The sequence below is a fragment of the Phoenix dactylifera genome, chromosome 2 (genome assembly GCF_051530095.1).
Source record: "Phoenix dactylifera cultivar Ajwa chromosome 2, Ajwa_hap1_PhDact_Kaust_v1.1, whole genome shotgun sequence".
NCBI lineage: Eukaryota > Viridiplantae > Streptophyta > Magnoliopsida > Arecales > Arecaceae > Phoenix > Phoenix dactylifera.
The window spans coordinates 34,741,847-34,762,639 of record NC_143191.1 but is presented as its reverse complement, the minus strand read 5'-3'; the positions used below and the strand labels follow the sequence as shown (position 1 = coordinate 34,762,639).

Sequence of the window (20,793 nt, the reverse complement as noted above, 5' to 3'; positions counted from 1 at the left end):
GATATATCAAGGGTATTTGTGGTATTATGTAGTCGGTGATCTTGGATCTCCGTACTATACCAAACAAGTTACTCATGGATATCTAGAGATTTTTAATTACTGGACCGTGGCCTACCAAACACATTGATCTTAAATCACCGGGGATCAAATCATCCCAGCATTCGGATTACCGTGGTGATCCTGTTGGGGTTACCAAACGCCCTCATAGGCTCAAGGAAAAAAAAAAAAGCAATTTTTTTTGGTAGGCAAAAATTATTCCTCTAATATTTTAAAGAAAATTTTATTAGTTAGACCAAATCCACCATGTGACGATGAAAAGAGAGGCAAAGCCACCTAGTTTTAATTGTAAAAAAGCTTACAGAGTTAATTTACAGCTAGATTGGATTACAAAAGAGGAATAGAATACAAGCAGTTGTCAGGCAAATATGATATTCCACCAAGAATTTAGTAGAACAAGTTTAGATCATCCTTCAAACATCAACATCAAGACGTAATGGCAGAGTTCTTCAGCGCTGAGAAAATAGACCACCAAAAATTGGGCATCTATCCAAGTATGGAAATAGATAGTCTTCCATTATCACACGGTGCTTGTATCAGCTGGTCCTACTGCAAAACGAGATCTAGCAATGGAGTGAGGTGCCAAGGATACAAGATTGGCAGAACATAAATATTTTCAGTTGAAGATGAAAGAAATGATAGCCATACAATATATATATAAATTCATAGAAACAGCAAAAATGATTTATTTACCTCCTGCCATGATATCTGACTGATTTTAAATCTGCCCACAAGAAGACAAGGTAGTGAAAGAAAAAAAAATTTAACTAAGAGAGAGACTTCTAGTCTTTTGCCTTTTTTTGGATTGGGATGTACAATGAAAATACACAAGCCCTTGTACATATAGGCAAGACTAGGGACCTTCACTTTCTAGAATAATCCATACATATTCGATCCATCAAGGAATATGAAACATTTTTGTGCAGAATTAAATATATACTTAAATCCACATTAACTCCATAAATAAATATTTACCAAATCTTTAATAGCCTAATAAAAAAATTTTAAATGGATAAAATAAAATGTGATAATGTAGACCACTTTAGAGAAATTATCTTTATGAAATTAAATAATTTTTTACATTCTCCCACTTGGTCTACATAGCACATTAAAATCTATATAAAAAAATGGTAACCTCAATATGGCCAAATAATTTTATATTCCTTTAAATTGTGGATACTCCCACTTACTAAAGAAATATTATGCACGAACTATAGCGGTAATGCTCCAATATTATGAGTCTTCCCTTCCACATGTCACGATGCACTTTATCTCTTAAATAAGCACTTTATGAGTAAAGCTTTATAAATGACTAACAATTATCATTTGGGTCCTACTTGATCATTCCGATGGATTAAATGAATTCACTACTTTATTGTGTAATACTGAAATTGAATTCATTATCATTCTCTGCAAATCAAAAGATACAAATACAGCAAGAGAGAAAATTAACTACATAAGCTCATACTATCCATATGACCCTTAAATTGATTTATCGATAATCCTTTTTGTCATGAGATTTGCAATCATCAAGTATGTATTGGTGTGCTCAAAAATCATCATATTTTGCTTGATGTTCTCTCTTATGCTGAGATACTTGATGTCGATATGTTTTATTGTTCTTGGAGAAGAACACTGCAACAGTGTTATCATAAAAAATCTTCATTGGTCTCTTTATAGTATTGACAACCTGGAGACCATTTATGAAATTCTTTAACCATAATGTATGTATGGTTGCCTCATAGCACCCAATAAATTCTGCCTCCATAGTAGAGGTAGCAATATTAGTTTGTTTAGTGCTCTTCTAGGATATAGCTCCTCCAGCCAGCAAAATCAGAATCCGAATAACTAACCACTTCCAACTGGTGAGTATGCTTAAATGTTAATTTGTAGCCTTTGGTTCTTTGCAAATACCATATTACTTTTTTTGCAGCTACCGAGTGTTGGAAATCTGGATTGCTTTGTAGCACCCCAATAACTCAACTACCATACATATGTCAGGTCTAGTGCAAATCTGAGCATACATTAAACTGCCAACCATGGATGCATAAGGGATATTTTTCATCCATTCTTGTTCCAATGCATTTTAAGGGGATTGATTAAATTTATCCCCTTTAATAATACAACCTTGTATGCCAAATCTCTCCAAAAAATTTTTAATGTAGGCCTTCTGAGATAGTTCCAAAACTCTTTGGTTTCTGTCTCTGTGAATCTCTAAGCCAATGATATAAGAGGCTTTACCCAAATCCTTCATTTAAAAGTTTTGAAAGAAATTGTTTTGTCTCATGTAGCATACCCAAATCATTGCTTGCAAGAAGAATATCATCTACATATAGGATTAAGAAAATAATTTTGCTCCCATTGTCCTTAAGGTATATACATTGATCAACAAGATTCTCAACAAAACCATATAGGGCTCGTTTGGTTCGCGGGAAGTATTTTTCCTCCTAGGAATATGATTCCTGGGAAGAGGATTCCTAGGAAGAGGATACCTAGGAAAGTACTTTTGGCATGTTTGGTTAACCATGGGAAAGTGACAAATTTCCAAAGTGCTTATGTTTGGTTGACTATCCATTTTTCTAGGAAAGTTATGTATAATTCCTATTATGCCCTTAATAAAAATTAGGTCTTTAATGCCTCTTTAATGCTTCTTTAATGCTGAAGGGTCTTTTTGGGAAAAAATAAAAAAGGAGTGATTCCCATCTCATGGGAAAGTAACTTTCCCATGTTTCTCATGGGAAAGACTTTCCCATGAAATGTGGGAATCATATTCCCATGGGAATACAACTTTCCCATCTCTCTCCTTTGAAAACTCCAACCAAACAAGAGGCATTTCATTACTTTCCCGTTGACCACACTTTCCCCCCTCCTTTTCCTGCGAACCAAACGAGCCCATAAAGAAATAACCTCGTGAAACTTTAAATACCATTACCAGAATGCATGTTTTGATCCATATATAGACTTCTTTAACTTGCAAACCTTCTAACTGTCATCATCAAAACCCTCAGGTTGCCTCATATACACTTCCTCTTCAAGATCCCAATTTAGAAAAACCGTTTGCACATCCATTAATTTGATGTAGCTCTAGATCAATATGAGCTACTAAAGCTATGATTATCCTTACAAAATCTTTCTTTGAAACTGGAGAGAAAGTTTTATGATAATTGATGCCTTCTTTTTGAGTAAAACCCTTAGCAACAAGCCTGGCCTTAAATCGCTCGACATTACTTGAAGTATCTTTTTTGGTTTCATACACCCATTTGCAGCCAATTGCCACTGCCCCTTCAGGTAATTCGACGAGATCCTAGGCTTTGTAACTGGCCATAGATAACTCATCCTTCATGGCATCTAACCAGAGTGTGGAGTGTTCTCCATTCATGGCTTGTGAAAACATAATTGGATCTTTTTTTAGGTCCGACATCAAAATTAGACTTTGTGAGGTATATACTATGTAATCATCAAGAATAGCAATTTTTCTTATTCTTGTGGACCATCTTAAAGCTACATTTTCACCACTTTGAGATGACTCAATTGGCTCAGACTGTAATGGCTGATTTATATCAGGTTGAACCCCTTCTTGATGAACAAGTTGTACTAAATTGGATTGTACCTCATGATCATTAGATCTATTTTCTCTTATTACAACCAAAGGCTCTCCAATAGAAGGTAGTACAACTTATTCTTGTGTTTCCTCAAATTCAATCCTGCAAGGATAAACACTCCCACTAGGTTCAACATCCTCAAGAAACCTTGCATTCATTGATTCAACAATTCTAGGGCTGTGAGAGAGACAATAAAATATGTATTTTTGGAGTTTACTAGATAGCCAATAAAAAAACACTGGTTGTCCTTGAATTTAATTTCTTTATGGAAGGATTGTAAATCCTCACTTCAGCTGGACAACCACATACATATACATGACTTAAACTAGGTTTTCATTCTTTCCATATTTCAAAAAGTGTCTTGGACACAGCCTTGGATGAGACCCTGTTTAGTATGTACACTGTTTCAAAGCCTTGATGCACTGTCATAGAGGTTTTTAAATAGATAAAAGAGTTTCCAAGGCCCCAACCAGCAATTTTCCTAGAAATGGATTGACAAGCCATTTTCCAACTTAAAAGATAAGCAATTACAAAAGGCTTTGAGTGATTCCTTAATATCCTTTCAAATCAATGAGAGTTGTTTGATGCTTTTCCTCACCCTCATCTAAAGTTTTTCTTCCTTCGATAGTAAGCTCTTTGAATAATTTTCTACAAAGTAGAATTACTATCATGCAAGAACTTCTAGGCCCATTTTGCAAGAAAAGCAAGATTCGTTTGATTAACATTTTTAATACCCAATCCCCCTTCTCTTTAAATCTATAAACATCTCAATTCATCAAGCAATAAAAGCCACTAACTTTATTGTCTCCCATCCAAAAAACGGCACAATGCATCTGATCGATCCTATTCAGAAGCCATCTTGGCAATCAACCAATCCGACAAGAAAGCACAGCAACACATGTAATAGCAATCTCTTTTTCCTTCTCTTTCTTCTTTTTATGTGTAATAGCAACATGCACTAGGATAAATTTATTAATGATCCACTATGGACCTAGTTGGCTGCTCTTTCAATGCAACATTTAGGTGCACATGATTGTCTGGCTGTAATCCCATGGTTGCTTTATTTCTACTCATCCCAACCTCTATACTTCCACCAACTCACTAGGCTAGTGGGTCTTGTTTGGCAAAGCATTTGGTGGTTTAGAAAGTACTTTCTCGCTCTCCAAAAGCATTTTGGAATAGTATAATAGTGTTTGATACAAAAATCATAAAGTTGTTTTAGCTTTGGCAAAAAGTATAAAACATCTATTTGAAAAAAAAACTCTACTTTCGAGCTTCTCCCTATAAGTGCTTTCTAGCCAATGTCAGAAAATTGTTTTGGTTTTAATAAAAAGATTTTGATAACCAAAATATCCAAAAAAAAATCTCATGATTACATCTTATATTATATCATATTAGAATATATTATTATACTATAAATATAATATAATATAATAGTAAATTAATAAAATATTTTGTTATTTATATTTTATTATTACATTATAATAGTATAATATATTATATTATTATAGTAATACATAATTATAATAGAATATATTTTTATATTATATTATAAACATAATATAATATATTATTGCACTCATAATATTATATTATTATAATTATAGTAGTTATATTATATTAAAATATTATTATTTTGTATAATATTATTATAATATAAATATGCAATATAATATTATATTATGTTATATTACAATAATACAAACTAATATAATAATACTTAATAATAATATTATATTATTTGTTATACTAAATAAAATATAATATTTTTTAGATTAGATTCTAATATGTTATATTATATTATATTATTATATTACATTATAATATTATTGTATAATATTATATTATATATTATGTTATAATTATAATAATATTATATTTCATTATTATGCTATTGTATTTAATATTATATTATACTATATTATAATAATATTTTAATATATTATATTATATTATACTCCATTATACAATATTATGCAATATATTTATAGTCATTTTATAATATTAAAAGTACTTTTTTATTATGATTACTTAAAGCTTCACAATATTTTAAAATATAGTTACCAAACATCCAATAGCATTTTATAAAAACTCTATTTTTCGAAAACTCTACTTCTAAAAGCTCTATTTCTCCTTGTCCATGATCAGCTTTTTATTTTGCATATTTTTTGACTAAGCTTTTTCATATGTTTCGGAAAAGGAAGTAAGCTCTCAAATTTGCACGGTTGAAAATGAATTTGAAAGCAACAGAATGACACCATCCATGGCCGATATTGGAAAAAGACGGTAGAAGATTGATTACTAAATCCTATCATTGGAATAATAGCAGCATAATTACTTCTATATACTGAGTTTTCTTTGGTACACCGACGCTTCACACGACATGCATATGAGTATAACCAACAAAGTCAAAAAAAAAGAAGCTCGCAAAGAGAGTAAGGAACATCCGCTTGGTTCACCCAGAAGAACACACCAGATGCGCCGCAAAGGAGACCATCTAGTTAGCTGCACTATTTGCCTTCCGATAAACATAGGTAGCCCGGAAGGAGCCACATCCCCCCGCAGCCTCCGAATGACGTGGAGCAGAAACTACTCGTCCGTCATAGTATGCTGACCTTGAATTCACTCGATCACCGTAGTCGTGTCCCCTTCGAGGTGGATGCAAACCGCACCCAGAGCATGCCTCGCACAAGAGATGCCCTCCCAAGCCGCTATTAGCTGAGCTCCAATGACAGCGATATCAAAGATCCACCGTTCACCAGCCGCCACAAGTCTGGAGTGGTGGTATCTAATGACAAAGCCCACTCCACCACTACCTCTTCTCTCAGCTACACTGTCATCGAAATTCACCTTAAGAAAACTAAAGGGTAGAGAATCCCAGGCAATAAAGGCTAACTTGGTCGCTGAATCAGCTAAGTGGGAGACCCAAATATCCCTAGTCATCTCAGGAGAACAGGATGATGCAGTACTGATGACCTCGGATGCGTGATGTAGTGCTCTATCTGCCACAACCCTTGGATGAACCCATCTGTCCTTGAAGATCCGGGTGTTCCTATTCAGCCATGTATGATAGGCCAGGTAGGCACATCTGACCCCCACTCTACCATGTCGGGCCTCCTTGAAGATGCCCACAAACAAGCCAGAAAGTCCTTCGTTGGGGTCGTGCATTGCCTGAAGCCAGGAACGATCCCGCGTACAACACAATCTGGGCCGCTCGCGGACAGCAAAAAAGGACATGGCAAATGGACTCCACCTCCGAGCAAGCCGCACATGCTGGGGAGACCCTCACCCCTCTGCTAGCCAATACCCTCCCAGTCGGCAGACACCCCAAGCTACCTTCCAGATGAATAAGGCAACACAGGGGTGGATGCGCAGCCTCCAGATCCAAATCCCCTCTAACTGCTGAGTCAGGGTCCTAGTCACCAGGCCCTGGAAGTCTCGAGAGTACACTCTCGACCTCCCAGAGCCACTCCAGACCCTCTTGTCTGCTCTCTTCTCCAAGAGTATTAGCAGAGCCAAGACTCTCTCAGCGAGGGCCTCCCAAAAGGCTTGCCGAATAAGGCCCTCATCCCACGTCCGCTCTCCTAGAACAAAGAGATCACAGACTGTATGCCCTGCCAGACACCCTAGATTGAGTAATATGGGCCACCCACTCAGCAGCATCTCAGCCAACTATCTATCCTCGAGGATTTCAATCGCCTGCCCGTCACCAATCTCCCACCTGATCGTAGCGAGGACCGAAGGGCCCCAAGCGCAGATCTCTCTCCAAATGAAAGAGATGTGGTGCCTACTGCAGAAGGCAAACACCCCAGTCGGAGCCCCGTACTTGGCCCTCATCACAGATTCCCAAAAATTGTCCGATTTGGGGAGAAACTTGGTAACAAGAACCTCCCGTTGCTCTAATAAGAAGTGAATCCCCAGACCACCACTACTAGTCGGCTGACATATCATGTCCCATGCTAGCAAATGGACGCCTCTCGCTCTTCCTCGACGGCTCCAAATGAAGCTCCTGAACAGCTGCTCCATGGCCCTCAGTGGTGAAGGGGCATAATGGTGTTGGAGAAGAGATATATTGGGATCGAATTGAGGACCGACTGCACTAGAATAACTCTGCCCATCATAGGTAGAGAACTCATCTACCACCCCTCCAACATATGCCTAATGCCCTGCTCCCAGATGGCACACTCTCCTCTACGTAATCGATGCCCAGTAATCAGCACCCCAAGGAACATTAAGGTGCCCTCCTGCTCCCTCACACCCAGGATCTCCATGATGGCAAACCTCACCCTCGGCTTGATCTTCAGGCTGAATCGAATAGCCGACTTGGCTAGGTTCACAGGCTGCCTAGATGCCTCATAATACTCTATAAGAATCCTTCGGATCGTCTGAGCAGAACGTCTCGTCACACGGGCTAGCAGCATGCAGTCATCGGCAAAGAGCAAGTGTGAAACCTGAATTGTTCCTATTGTCAAGCTGTACGCCTCCATAGCCTGAGTCTCCATGGCATGCCGAAGCGCTCTCGACAGTGTCGGGCACCCCTATCTCAACCCCACCAAGGACTCGAAGTAGCATGTGGGGGAGCCATTCACAAGGATGGCGAAAGAAGGGGACTGAATGCATCACAAGATCCAACTGATCCACACTGGCTGAAAATCGAAGGACTTTAGAGAGTGGACCACAAATCTCTATCTCACCCTATCATAAGCTTTCTTCATGTCCAGCTTGATTCCCATCAAACTCCTTCCTCCCAGTGCCCGCTGGAGGTCTACCATGAACTCGTGAGCGATCAGCACGTTGTCGAAGATGCAGCGCTCCCAACCAAAAGCCCATATTCAGGGCTAATGATTCTGGGCAGGATGCCCCTCAACCTGTGCACCAGGATCTTCCCAATGAATTTATACAGAGTATTGCAGAGACTGATCAAACGAGGGTGGCATAGCTTCTTAGGATCCTGTCTCTTCGGGATCAGAGTAATGAATGTCTCCTTCCAGTCCTGAGGCATCATGGAGGTGGTGAAGAACTGCAAAACTGTCGTCGTCACATCCTGCCTAGTTATATGCCAATAGCTTCTGGAGAAGATAAAAAGAAAGCAAAAGAGCCCTGGAACTTGATGAATTTTCCTAAAGTTTGAGCTTAGAGCCTTCCCTAGCGAGCGCGGTCGAAACCTAAGTCTACGAAATCCAAGTCTACGAACTTAGCCGAGTCCAAAGACTTAAAAAAATTCACTGAACAGAATTTGATTTAGCGAACGTGGTTGGAACTCAAGTCTGCGGAATTTAAGTCTACGAACCTGGCCGAGCTCAAAGACTCAGTGAATTTTCCTAAGGTCTGAGCCCGGCGCCTAAATACCATCCTTATCGGACCTAAGCTTGACAATTTAGCAAACATGATCCAAACTAAGTCTATGAGCTTAGCCGAGCTCGAACACTTAGAGAAATTCGCTGGAAAAGATTCAACTCGAACGATTAAAGTAAAGGCTTACCCATTACGCAAAGAAAAGAAAGGTAAACATGAATTTACAAAGGAAGTTCTTTCATTAATAAAAGCCCGAAGGCTGAAGTACAAAATTAAGGATCGGCTATACAACAAATTTGGAGGCCGATCTCGCTTACAACAAAAGAAGAACAAAAGGAAAAGACAAAAAAGATAACAAGTCTTAGGAGGCTGCGACTTCATCGGTACAGGGATCGTCCACGATGATTACTTGGGGGTCTTCGGCCGGAATCGGCTCGGGACCTTCCGCGGCGGGCTCAGATGAAACACCGCCAGTAGTCTCAGAAACTCCCCCGGTAACCTCCCCAGCGGGAGCTGCCTGAGCCGATCGCTCGGCCTCGGCAGCCTCGGTCCCGGCAACCTCTCCCTCGGCGGCCTCGGTCCCGGCAACCTCTCCCTCGGCGGCCTCGGTCTTGGCGACTTCTCCCTCGACCTCGGTCTCGGCAGCCTCTCCCTCGTCCTCAAGCGCCGAGGGCAGGTCGAACTCGCTCTCCTCGCCGAACCCCGATCTTGGCCGGATCCCCGAAAGGTCGAGCTGGGGGCAGTATCGCGCCATCTGCCTCCGAAAATTTTCAAAGCCCCGGAGGAACCCATCCACGGTCTCCTTCTCCAGCATGTCGTGGAACTCTTTCGACTCCTTGAAGAGCTCCACGACATTTTCGGCTTGCTCGAGTGCCCTCTTCTCTCGGGCCTCGATCTGCTCGACCTTCAGGCGGAGAACTCCGCCCTCGTACTTGTGGCCGGCGGCTTCAGAACGAGCCTTAGCAAGGCGCGCCTCGGAGGCGCGTAGCTCTGATCTTGCCAAAGCATGCGCGGCCCTCTCCTCTTTGAGCTCGTCGACGATTGCTCGCCGCCCGGCCTCGGAGGCCTCCCTCCGCGCAATAGCTTCCGCCAACGCGGCCTTCGACTCAGCAAGCCTCTTTTTGGCCGACTCCAGTTGTTTGTGGAATCGCCGAGACTCATTCTGACATTCCGAGGCAATGAATACCAAAGTGTCGATTTCGTGAATATGCTGCAGGAAAAACAACGATAAGTAAAAATGAAGAGAATACCGATGACTAAAGACAAAATGAGAAGGCAGCTTACCCGAACAGCGTTGCGACATCGCCGTCCCGGAAGGCTGAGCTGCCCTCGCGGATCGGAGACTCTGGGTTGGACGACTCCCTCCCAGAGCGTCCTCCGGCTCCTGAAGAACTCGGCCCGCCCGAGCTCGTGACGACGGGGCGGGACGCGCTCGGGACCCCGGGGCCCCTGCTCGGCTCAGGCCCCGAGCATCGCAGACGGACAATTGGCCGGCCTGCTCGTTGAGAGATGGGGGCGGAATATGTTGAACGCACCGAGTCTGACGCCCCCCCGGAACCCGAGCTCGTACGCTCGGTGACTGGGACCCTCTCCCGAGCAGACCCCGATGCTCCGGCCCCAGAGCCCCTGACCTCGGCAGGGGCAGATGTAGCAGCCGGTCTGGCCCTCTTTCGGGGCTCGGGAAAAGTCCCACCGGCCTCGGCCGCCCTCCTCTTCAACCGGGAGAAGAGAGATGTGTTGCTGGTCGGCATGTGGGAAATATCTGAAACAAACAAAAGAAGAAAAACTCTAAGTAAGCGAAGAAAGAAACAAATAAGACGAAAAAAACAAAGCAATACGACCGCTCTTACCCTTGGGGCGCGCCGAGCTCAGGCCGACGTTCACCAAGGTCTCCTCTTTTAGGAGGTCGGTTTGGTTGATGTCCTTCCCGAGACCCCGCAGAGCGTCGAGAACCCTCTGCTCGTCCGTCGTGAGCTCGGAGAGCCTATTGAGGGCCTTCAGCCGGGGATGCCCCCACCTCGGGTCGAATCCCCACGACGCCTCGGACGCAAGAAAGAAAAATTTTCCCTTCCACTCATGGATAGAGGAAGGGGCACCTCGGAAAAGTGACATACCGCCCCGAAATACGAAGTATAGCCACTCTCCGTCCGTTGGGTTCGTCTTCAACAAGAAACACCGGCGGAAGACGCTCACCAAAGTCGGAATCCCATGCGCAAGGCAAAGGAACAAAAACCCGATAATGGTCCTCCACGAGTTCGGAGCGAGCTGTGCTGGGACGAGTTGGTACTCCACCAGCAAGTCATTCACGAACTTGTGGAGGGGGAACCGCAGGCCGGCCCAGAGTGTCTCGACATGCACTCCGATCCGACCTGGAGGTGGTCGCGTCACCCTGTCCTCCGGCCCCACAGGTTCGAGATGAAACTCGGGCCGAAAAAAGAACCGAGTACGGAGCAGCTCCAGTTCCTCCCCCGACAGACTGGATCCGACCTCATTCGGACCAGAACCCATTTTAAAAGAAAGAAAAAGAAGAGAAAAAGGAAAGCAAAAGACGAAGAAAAAACAAAGAAGAAGAAAGAGAACCCCGTAACTAATGTGGGGAGGTGACCTATGAGGGGGATCGTCGGGAATCGCCCTGGGGCACCGCCGGGGAGGCTCTGTTACGACTGAGAAAGGAGAACAGGAGAATAGAAACGACGGAAGAGAGGGAAGCTGCCAAGCGAGACCTTTTTAGGGCTAGATTGAAGGGTTTATATAAACTTTCCCGACGGCCCAGATCGGTAGGGCTGGATCCCGCCTTCCGTCCAGATTGCGCCATGTGTCGGCCCCGAAAGCCGAAGCAACGCATTCATTCTGCGCTGGTGCCTTGAATACGGAATTGAGACGGTATCCCGTCGGATCTTGGAGCCCCATCATGAGCCCACTATACGAGGCGACCTCGAAGGACGAAAGGGCGTCGCCCCCTCTCCTCTCATTAAAAGCGCCCCGAAACGCGCGGAGCGCTGGCATAATTTAAGCCTCCCTGGCCCCCACCACTGCAATAAAAGCAACTACTTCCCACGTCCGAACTCGCGAACAGCTCGAACTCGGAAGTCAGGGGGTAATATTGAAGGAAATACAAGTCCCCCCAAAGCATGTGAGCACATCACCGGCACGTAATCAGAAGCACCCGACCTCGGAAGCGCCCTACCTCGGATGCCCGACCTCAGACGCTCGACCTCAAAACGCCCGACCTGGCACCCGACTTGGGAGCTCTCGACCTCGAAAGCCCGACCTCACCATCCACCCGCCGCGGTCACATCCTTCTGCAGCTCGACCAGAGACCATACCCTGCCACCGCCGCTAACAATTAATGCGCATGGTCTCTGCAGACCTCCGGCTTACTCAACAATTAATGCGTATGGTCTCTGCAGACCTCTGGCTTACTCAACAATTAATACGCATGGCTCCTGCTATCTACGGATCTCAAGCCCTCCACGGCAAATCTGCTTGGCTGCGTCTGATCATCCATGACAACTTCTTGGCCCCGGCCTGATCTCCTACGGCAAGGTGTTAATTCACACGATCGTACATTAATTCATACGACATGCTCAATCATACAGTAACTCTGCCCCGTCATATCATAGGTAATCCAGTACCCCTCTATAAAAGAAAAACGCTCCCACCTTAAAGGGGGCTGGACGCTGAAACTCTGGACATATATCTCCTCTTATACATTTGCCCCCTCTGACTTAGACATCGGAGGGCCGACACCGGAAACCCTAGCCACTGGCTTTTTGCAGGCTCCACGGTGGACGCCGCCCGCCGACGGATCGCCACCCGCCAGTTCTCGCCGGAGCTCCACCCTCTCAGCCGACGGCCGCCCCCGGGTCCAATTTCCAGCAACAATCCCTAATTGTCAAATTTGTGGTTGGTTGTAGCTAGTTGACCTCTCCAACAATGGTAATCGATTTAGATGAGCTAGGTTGGTGGCAAGAAGAAGAAGAAGGTGACAATATTAAGAAAACAACAATATTAAAGAAGATGATAAAAGTCAGACTAATAATAACAATAACAACAAGATGAATACTAGTTTTTAAAATACGGTGTATGGTAATGCATATGAATTGTAAAGGTGGCCCGCCAAGTATTTTGTGGCTATATATATATAGCTTGCATATGTATGACTGCATATGTAAGCCCAGTTCAGCAGTTTGGAGCTAGACATATAGCTTACTCTTACATAGTTTTGCGCAATTGATGCGGGTTTAGAATGGTGATTAGTCCTGATATGGGTTTTAGGTACTAACTACTAAGTAGTAAGAACCAATTGTTAGTTATTGTTATCAATAATTCTAATTATACATTCAAAAATTATTGTTTGAATTATTATTAATCTATTCAATATATCATATTTACTTTTAATAGTTAAAAAATAGTGATCTTGTGTGGACCTGTTCATAGGTTAGGTTTCCTGATCTGCCTGCTCAAGTCCGAAGTCTTTTGCGCAGGCTTGGGCTTGGATATTAGGTCTAGCGGCTCGGGCCAGGCCTGAAAACAATGAGCTCATCTGAACTCAGATTTTACGTGTTAAAGTTTGGCCTAAATTATAAATAATATGCTAAGTAGGTAGGTTGGTTCTACGATATGTTGTACCGTACCGTATCGGACATACTGTACCGTACTGGTTCAATATCGGAATTGGTATTAGTGGCATATCGACCCTCGATACGCCAAAAAAAATTCATATCGTACGATATCGATATTATGCTAGTGTGGTACCGGTACGACGAACTTTGGTTGGCTTAAAAAAAAAAAGTTAGAGGCCGGTTCACTGGTTTGCTGCCTTTCTTGTTCCCGAATTGAGAGGAGTCCTATTCTCCTTTTTGAGAAGATCGGCCTCTTCTTTCTTCTGCAATCGCCTCTGACAGCCACCGCTCTCCTCCATTTCTTCTCCCATTGCAGTTGTTGCAGCTATGGTTGGATGGCCTGTGGTGGTGCCTCTCTTCCTTTTCTTCTCCCATCGCAGCTATCGCAGCGTGGTTGGATGGCCCATGGAGGTGGTATGGAAGGCCAAGAACTCAAGAAGGAGGTGGTAAAGCCTGACAAGAGAACAAGACTCACTCGATCCAACGTCCACTTAAGAGACAACCCAAAATGCTATAGTGACCTTCCTGTCTAGGCATTGGTTAGGAACTTAAGAAGGAGAAGAAATGAAGCCATGGATCTGCTTGTAATTCATAACGTACCTCATCTTCGGTCCTCCAAACATACTCTTGGAGCAACGTCCTCACATCTAACTCCAAATGCAACGGCCTCGCAAATGCTCGCAAGCTGTTAGACGAAATTCCGCAACGAGATAGTCTCCTGAAAGACCCTACTTGTTTTCATTTTTTAAGTTGAAAATAAAAGGTTAAGAAAGCCTGAGATTCGGATTGAAGCTTGAAGCTCGAGCAAGTACCAGCCTTCGAACATGGAAAGTAGGCACAAAGGCTGGGCCGGCCTGGCGTCCCCGCTTAACAGGCCTAATCCCATGAAGCATGGACAGAGATATGACATATGGGTACAACATGATATGGATATGCTGGCACAGAGAATCGTGAAAATACAGTATAAGTTACACTTGGGACACAACCATAAATACATACGTATACATATAATTTTTCCATACAAGAAATTCATAAAGTTAGTAGATTATCATAGTACATTGTCCATACTCTATAGGATAGCATCAAAACCCAGCAACTCCATTTATTCATTACTCTATACAATAGCATCAAATCTCTGAAACTCAATTTATTCATCATTTAAATCCATAGAGCATAGATTATATTCCATCCAATAAGCATGACAAAGTCTAAATTCACTATTCATCATGCACATCATTAATGAGTCGTCATTCATTGAACAAAAAAAAAAAAAGCAACCCTCCCCGCTTTGGGAAGTTTCTTGGCATAATGGGCAAATAAATGGAGCCTTACACAACTTTAAACATGGCATACTTTAAATAAGCATCTGACATTTATCGTAGCTGTACCCAGATGCTTATCAAATGCAAATAAGGCATGCAATTTGGAGTTGCCTTGCATCGTGAGGCACTTAAAGGAATGCCTTGATGTCTACAAGAACTGCCCTACAAAATGGGGCATTTGCAGTACACCTGAAAGGTGTTTGTGAAGCTAGTGCCTAATTGTGCCTGATATGGTAGGCAAGTACTTCATATAAGTACAGAAGAAAAATGAGTATTTTTTTTTTGATACGGAGTAAACCTGTGATGGAGAATATTCAGTGAGCTAGGAGGTCTCTCCTAATGTTCTATTAATGTTTTAAAAGAGATCCATGTGGCCTAGAAACAAAATTCTGTGTCATTGAAAATTGATATGGTTAATCTTCATTTGTATTTTCTCATTATTTTTTTTGTATTTGTTGCATAAAAAAAATAGAAGCAGTATTGAAACTTATAAGATATGTAATTTTCTACAATTTACTCTTTATTTTTGTGTTTATTGTGCAAAATTATAAGCTGAATTGAATTGCAGTGGTCCGTGTAGAACCACATCCAGCAATGAGAAAATACTAAAAAAAAAATCAATAATTTGATTAGTGAGCAATCGGACGATCTCTGCCACCTATCATATATTGTAGGATTTGGACTTTGTTATAAGATAAGAACTTAATAATCATTTATAATTTTCAGTAAAAAGGTTAATTGAATTGTTTTTTCAATGTGTTTTATATATGATATGCCTTCTCTTCATAAGCTCAACTTGCAAATGGCAGATAGTGAAGAAGAAAGGAAATAATTACTAGAATCCATAAACTGGTTTGAAATAAACTTATAATATATATCAAGCTCTCAAACCGTTCATCATGCCCAGATCCTATTCTATTGAATTAATATTGAATGGAACTAATTCGAGCTCATGCATCCACATGTAATTATTAAAAGCATCTCCCTGCAAAGCCGTCAAATTGCCTGAGGCTCGGAAGTGGGCACGTACTATGGCCTGGGCAGGCACCTATGCATTTAGGCAGCTGCCCAGAGAGGAAGGCTATCCAAGCTCCAATTTCATATAATTTTAATCGTATTCATAAAGAAAGGAGCATGTGCATACATTATATATACTCCTTTTTTCACCATATATATGATCATAGGCCAATTTTTCACTCTTAAAAAGTCTAGATATCAGAATCAAAAAGACATTTAGCCATCACCTAGCAAGAAGTGGAAAGACAACGAGAGATCTAGACTAAAAGGAAAAATTGAAGGAAAAAAGTCGAAGAAAAACCATATTCAAAAGAGGTGTGCCGGTCACCGTCGCTGCCACTGCTACTCATCAAGGTTGGCTACCGTTGATCATCCCACCATCTATTACCATGTTGGCGGTAGCTTCACTACCCTCCCATGAGTCCCAAGGGGCATAACTAAGGAAAGAAAATGGGAGAACAAACCCATAAAAGTAGGGTTCAAGCAGGCTTGGCCTAGGCAGCCTAGCCAAATTATGCCCCTAGGCAGTTAGCTGCATTTACCAACATTGATTCCCCAAAAACGATTTAGATGGTCTAAATGAGCAAACAAAGTATTAATAACCTGGCTACCGATTTTTAAATAATTAATAGGTAGTGCTTGACTTCCTCAACTTGGGTTCGGCCAATGGGCTACTTTCAAGTGGGGCTGGTTGATAGCTCTTGCATTTGATGCTTTATAGTGGGCTACCTCCTCGTCTTTGATTTAAAGTGGCGAATGCGACGGGTGGCCAGAGAGGGGCCAAACACCTCCCCACGACCCATTTCGCCTCCGCCCTCCTCCTCTGGTTGGGCCGGTTATCCAATTGGCCCCTCCACCGCAAATTGGCAGCTGCTCTCTAAGTGGCCTATCCGAGCACAGGAGAAGCAGAAGGCCGGTAAGTTTTCATACACAAAAGCCTGCCAAAACCTCTGCTCCTCCCTTTGGATAAAGGTCCCTAGCTTGAGGAGGGTAATAGCGTTGATCTCAACCTTCACCCGAGCATATCCCAACTTTTGGAGTTGGGCGGTGCAGTAGTCGACGGCCAGCGGCCGGCCCGCTGCTGCCGCAATGTCAAGTATGGACTCTCGCTCCCAATACTCCAAAGGCAAGCAAGGCAACCGAATCCAAACCACCGTCCGACTGACTGTGTTGACCCCAAGGACAAAGTTTGCTTTCCACTGCTCCATGGCCAGCAGTTGACCCGCAACCAGCCATGGCCCGTTCTCAAGAGCAGCATCCCGATCCTCCTGGCTCCTAAAGCGAACGGTGAGAAACCCTGCCGCCATTATGAAGACCTCAACATCGTAACTCAACTTTCCCTGAGCCCGCAGCTCCCGAGCCACCCAGTCCGCCGGCACCCTCCTCCCCAAGCTCCGAATCATCACTGACGTCGGTGCCCAGGCGCTCCGAGCCCTCCTCAATCTCTCCGGCGAAATTTCCACTACCTCAGAGAAACGACTTTGGAGCTCCTTAAGCTCCTCCTCCGATATTCGATTGTTGCTGGTCCAAGCCACCAACCGGGAAGGGGCATGTGCCCTGCAACCCTCACCAAACTCCATCCCTTCAGGTCTCTCTTCTATCCCAATCGATGAAAGGCTCCACTGAGTGCACAAAGATTGAAGCAGCAACAATCAATCAGTTCGCACAAGGCATCAACCTTATCCAACTCATGTATATTGGTTTTCACTCCTGTATAAATATTCAACAATTCTAAGATTCCCAAAAATTCAATGATTTTATAATTTCTAATTATCCAAATAAATAAGCTCTAATGCTGCGCAGCATTAATATAGTAAAGGCTATCAACACGTAAAACTAAGTTTTAAACCTCCAACTTTTGGGCGGATGTATTTGATGCTGCTTCTTATATATATATATATATATTCTTTAGAATTATATCACATCAATCTTTATATAAAAAGACACGTGGCCCACAACGTTCGCATACTTACAGAATTTTTTTAAAATAGATGAATTTATAAGATGAATAGGTTAGAAACTAGATCATATAGCATATTTCAAAACAATTCTCTCACCATGACCGCTTATCAAAACATTTCTCAAGACATATTTTCTTTAAAACTTGTAGCATAACTTGTATTGTTATATACTTGTCATCAACTATATTTACTATGAATAGATTACGATATAGATATCATGTTTTTCCTCAAGCGACGAGACAAAATCTTTTGATGTAAGAGCTGGGTAACATGGAAGAACAAACTCCATGCGTAGCATACACACATACAGCCTAAGAGAATGTTTTGAGAAATGGAGATGTCAACCATTAGATCACAAATTGCACGTATCTCAAATCACTCCCAACTCTATCATTCATCCATCAATACATATCCCATTTTGACCACCCAACACAATAAAGAGCCAAATTGCTAATTTCCACTTGACTCATTTTAAAAGCAACAAAAATGACTGGTAAGGCTAGCAATGCAACTTTGTTAAGATGGAAAAAGCGCATGAGATTGATTGCTGTTGAACCATAAAATGTAAATTTGAAGAATTTATATCATATCATGTATTTAACTGGCAAAAATTCCAGTTGTTCATTATAATAGTATAACCAACCACATGGTTACAATGCACTTGTTCTACCCTTTTTGAAGTTCAAGAAATTCAATGAGATTGTAATTTTTAATTTTTAAAACAAGTAAGCAATAATAGTGCACCAACTCGACCAATAGAGAACGTTATTAAACCACAGAACATCATATGGTAGCACCAAAACATTAGGTAACAAAATTAGAAAAGTAAATGGATACTTTTTGACCTATGAAACCATCACTAGGGATTTTTTAAAATTAGATAGATTTACCATGTAAATCTAAAAACAATTAACTTCGAAACTAAATTTTCTAGCTTCATCCAAAAATAAATTTCCCACCTTCACGGTTGTGATGCATTAAATCATGTATTCTTAATTCATTGATAAAATATTGCTTTAAAGAAATCATGGTTTTTCTCACGCAAGAAGAATATAGTTCATTCAGCCAATGTCACGTAATAGAAGATAGAAGATAACCCTTTCACGAAATAAGCCGCAGCACCATGCAACTAAGGCAAGTCTATAAAAGCACCAATCCTACCAACATGAAAGAAGATATGAGACTTCTTATAATATAGCCTCAGACATCCAAGGAAAAGTTTAAGCAGCACAAGCTCTCAAGCCCGGCGAGGCGAAAGCTCTCAGGCGGCCACTGCGAATGTTTTGAGAAACAAGCCTTTAACTTTGTCATCATTGGCATTCCATTTGAAAACTCATTTTGACCTCCAAACAAAAAAGTCAGGCAAAATGCTAATTTCCAGTTGACAAAATAATAATAGAAGATAGTAAAATATTCAGAGAATATAAAAGAAATACAACAAAAATCAAGCCAAAAAAAAACCAATCATGATGGATCTTATGTAACGACAACTACTTGAATGGAATCAAAAAAATGATTGAGAGTTTATTACCACCATTTTCTGGGGAACATCAAGTCGTCATCTTCTTTACCATTCGAACTATAAAAATGAATTAATGAGCAGCAAACTTTCAAATAGAATCAGAAAACACCCAAGAAAAAGAGAAGCAACAGTAGCACTCAAGCCCAAGACTTATCAATATCGACATCCTCGTCTAAACAAAAGAAAGGGGTAAAACACACAGTTAAACTGAAAATATAGTGGTACAAAACACTGCATTTATCAGTATGCATCATGCTTTCGGAAAAACACACTTTGATCGTTGAATAGCATCTTCTAATGGAAAATGCGAACAGTTCCAGGTTTTCAATACAAAAACGACTAGGATTGTATAAAAAAGATACTAAAATCTATGATAAAAACTTAGTTAAATATAATTTAGCTTCAGATATCCAAGGAAGGACGAGTTGAGCAGCACAAGCTCTCAAACCTGGCGAGGCGAAAGCTCTCAGGCGGCCACTGCGAATGTTTTGAGAAACAAGCCTTTGGAAATATAATCAGTAGCAACTAAAAAAAACCATCACAAAGATAAACGCGATCTATAATAACAAGAAACCATAAATAGACAAAAAAAAGCCGTTCAAACGGACGGGAGAAGAATCTAAAATAGACACGGAAGCATAAGAAAGGTATTCCAAGTTGGGGACGCGATCTCAGACATCCAAGGAAGGATCGAGCAGCAAAGGCTCTCAAGCCCGGCGAGGCGAAAGCCCTCAGCCGGCCACTGCGAATATTTTGAGAAACAAGCCCTTGGGTTTGTCATCCTCAATTCCTCCGGGGAAAATCCATCTCAGAATCCATAAAGAATCCTAGGATGAAGAAAGAAACAAGTAAACGGACAAGAAAAAGAAAAAAGACCTTTTACCGTCTCCAGCAGTGGAGGAGATTGAAGGGAGCCGAGGGTTTCAAGCTGCTACAGCGATGGACGGCGCAGTTCGGATTTAGGGTTTAGGGCACGCCATGGACGTTGGCTCGGGTGTAATGGGCTATATATAGCGCTTGTTGGCGTAGCTCTAGAAGCTTCCAATGGGCCATATAAAGTCCGTGGACTAGAGGACTTCGGCTGGGCTTTTGGTTGGCCCGTGTGTGGGCTGGGCTTCAAGTTTCAACCTCGGAACCTCCACTTACGCACTAAACTGGTTGGTTTGCAGGGAGCATGGCTTCACGTACCGTTCAAGATTTTCTTTCAAATAATGATAATGAAATAGATTTCCGCTATCTGAATTCTGAAGGGAGACCTGCAGGTGTGTGGTTGAAATAAAGTTTAACTGAAGCTGCTTCTAGTGTTTTTTTTTTCATTTTTTCCTTTTTTTTTGGAAGGGGGCTCTCCCTCACTGATGACTTGGCAGTTGGCACTTTGGTGGATGAGCTTTT

General features: G+C 42.0%; 3 protein-coding genes and 3 non-coding genes across 9 annotated transcripts; all 6 read right to left on the bottom strand.

Annotated features, from left to right (window-relative positions):
- Positions 1–5,900: 5,900 nt before the first annotated feature.
- LOC103701669 (uncharacterized) lies at positions 5,901–20,379 on the bottom strand. Of its 4 annotated transcripts, none has more exons than XM_088716147.2 (2): positions 14,180–20,379; positions 5,901–14,032 (listed from the first exon to the last, which is right to left on the bottom strand). In XM_088716147.2, exon 2 carries the CDS (start codon positions 10,255–10,257, stop codon positions 9,316–9,318), a length of 942 nt encoding a protein of 313 aa, XP_088572273.1. In that variant the 5' UTR covers positions 10,258–14,032; positions 14,180–20,379; the 3' UTR covers positions 5,901–9,315. The 4 variants fall into 4 exon arrangements, with proteins under 4 accessions (XP_088572273.1, XP_089785054.1, XP_008782044.2 ...); XM_089928928.1 differs by having other exon boundaries at positions 5,901–14,297; positions 14,392–20,379; XM_008783822.5 differs by having other exon boundaries at positions 5,901–17,628; positions 20,278–20,379.
- On the bottom strand, positions 7,796–8,161 carry LOC148714774 (uncharacterized). Its single transcript, XM_088714669.1, has one exon. It carries the CDS (start codon positions 8,159–8,161, stop codon positions 7,796–7,798), a length of 366 nt encoding a protein of 121 aa, XP_088570795.1.
- On the bottom strand, positions 16,755–17,498 carry LOC148714773 (uncharacterized). Its single transcript, XM_088714668.1, has one exon. The coding sequence runs from the start codon at positions 17,496–17,498 to the stop codon at positions 16,755–16,757; it is 744 nt and encodes a 247-aa protein (XP_088570794.1).
- LOC113462373 (small nucleolar RNA SNORD14) lies at positions 19,076–19,198 on the bottom strand. The gene has a single exon (XR_003384631.1). It is a non-coding gene; the product is annotated as a small nucleolar RNA SNORD14 (small nucleolar RNA).
- On the bottom strand, positions 19,800–19,925 carry LOC113462375 (small nucleolar RNA SNORD14). Its single transcript, XR_003384633.1, has one exon. It is a non-coding gene; the product is annotated as a small nucleolar RNA SNORD14 (small nucleolar RNA).
- On the bottom strand, positions 20,069–20,190 carry LOC113462374 (small nucleolar RNA SNORD14). The gene has a single exon (XR_003384632.1). It is a non-coding gene; the product is annotated as a small nucleolar RNA SNORD14 (small nucleolar RNA).
- Positions 20,380–20,793: the final 414 nt, after the last annotated feature.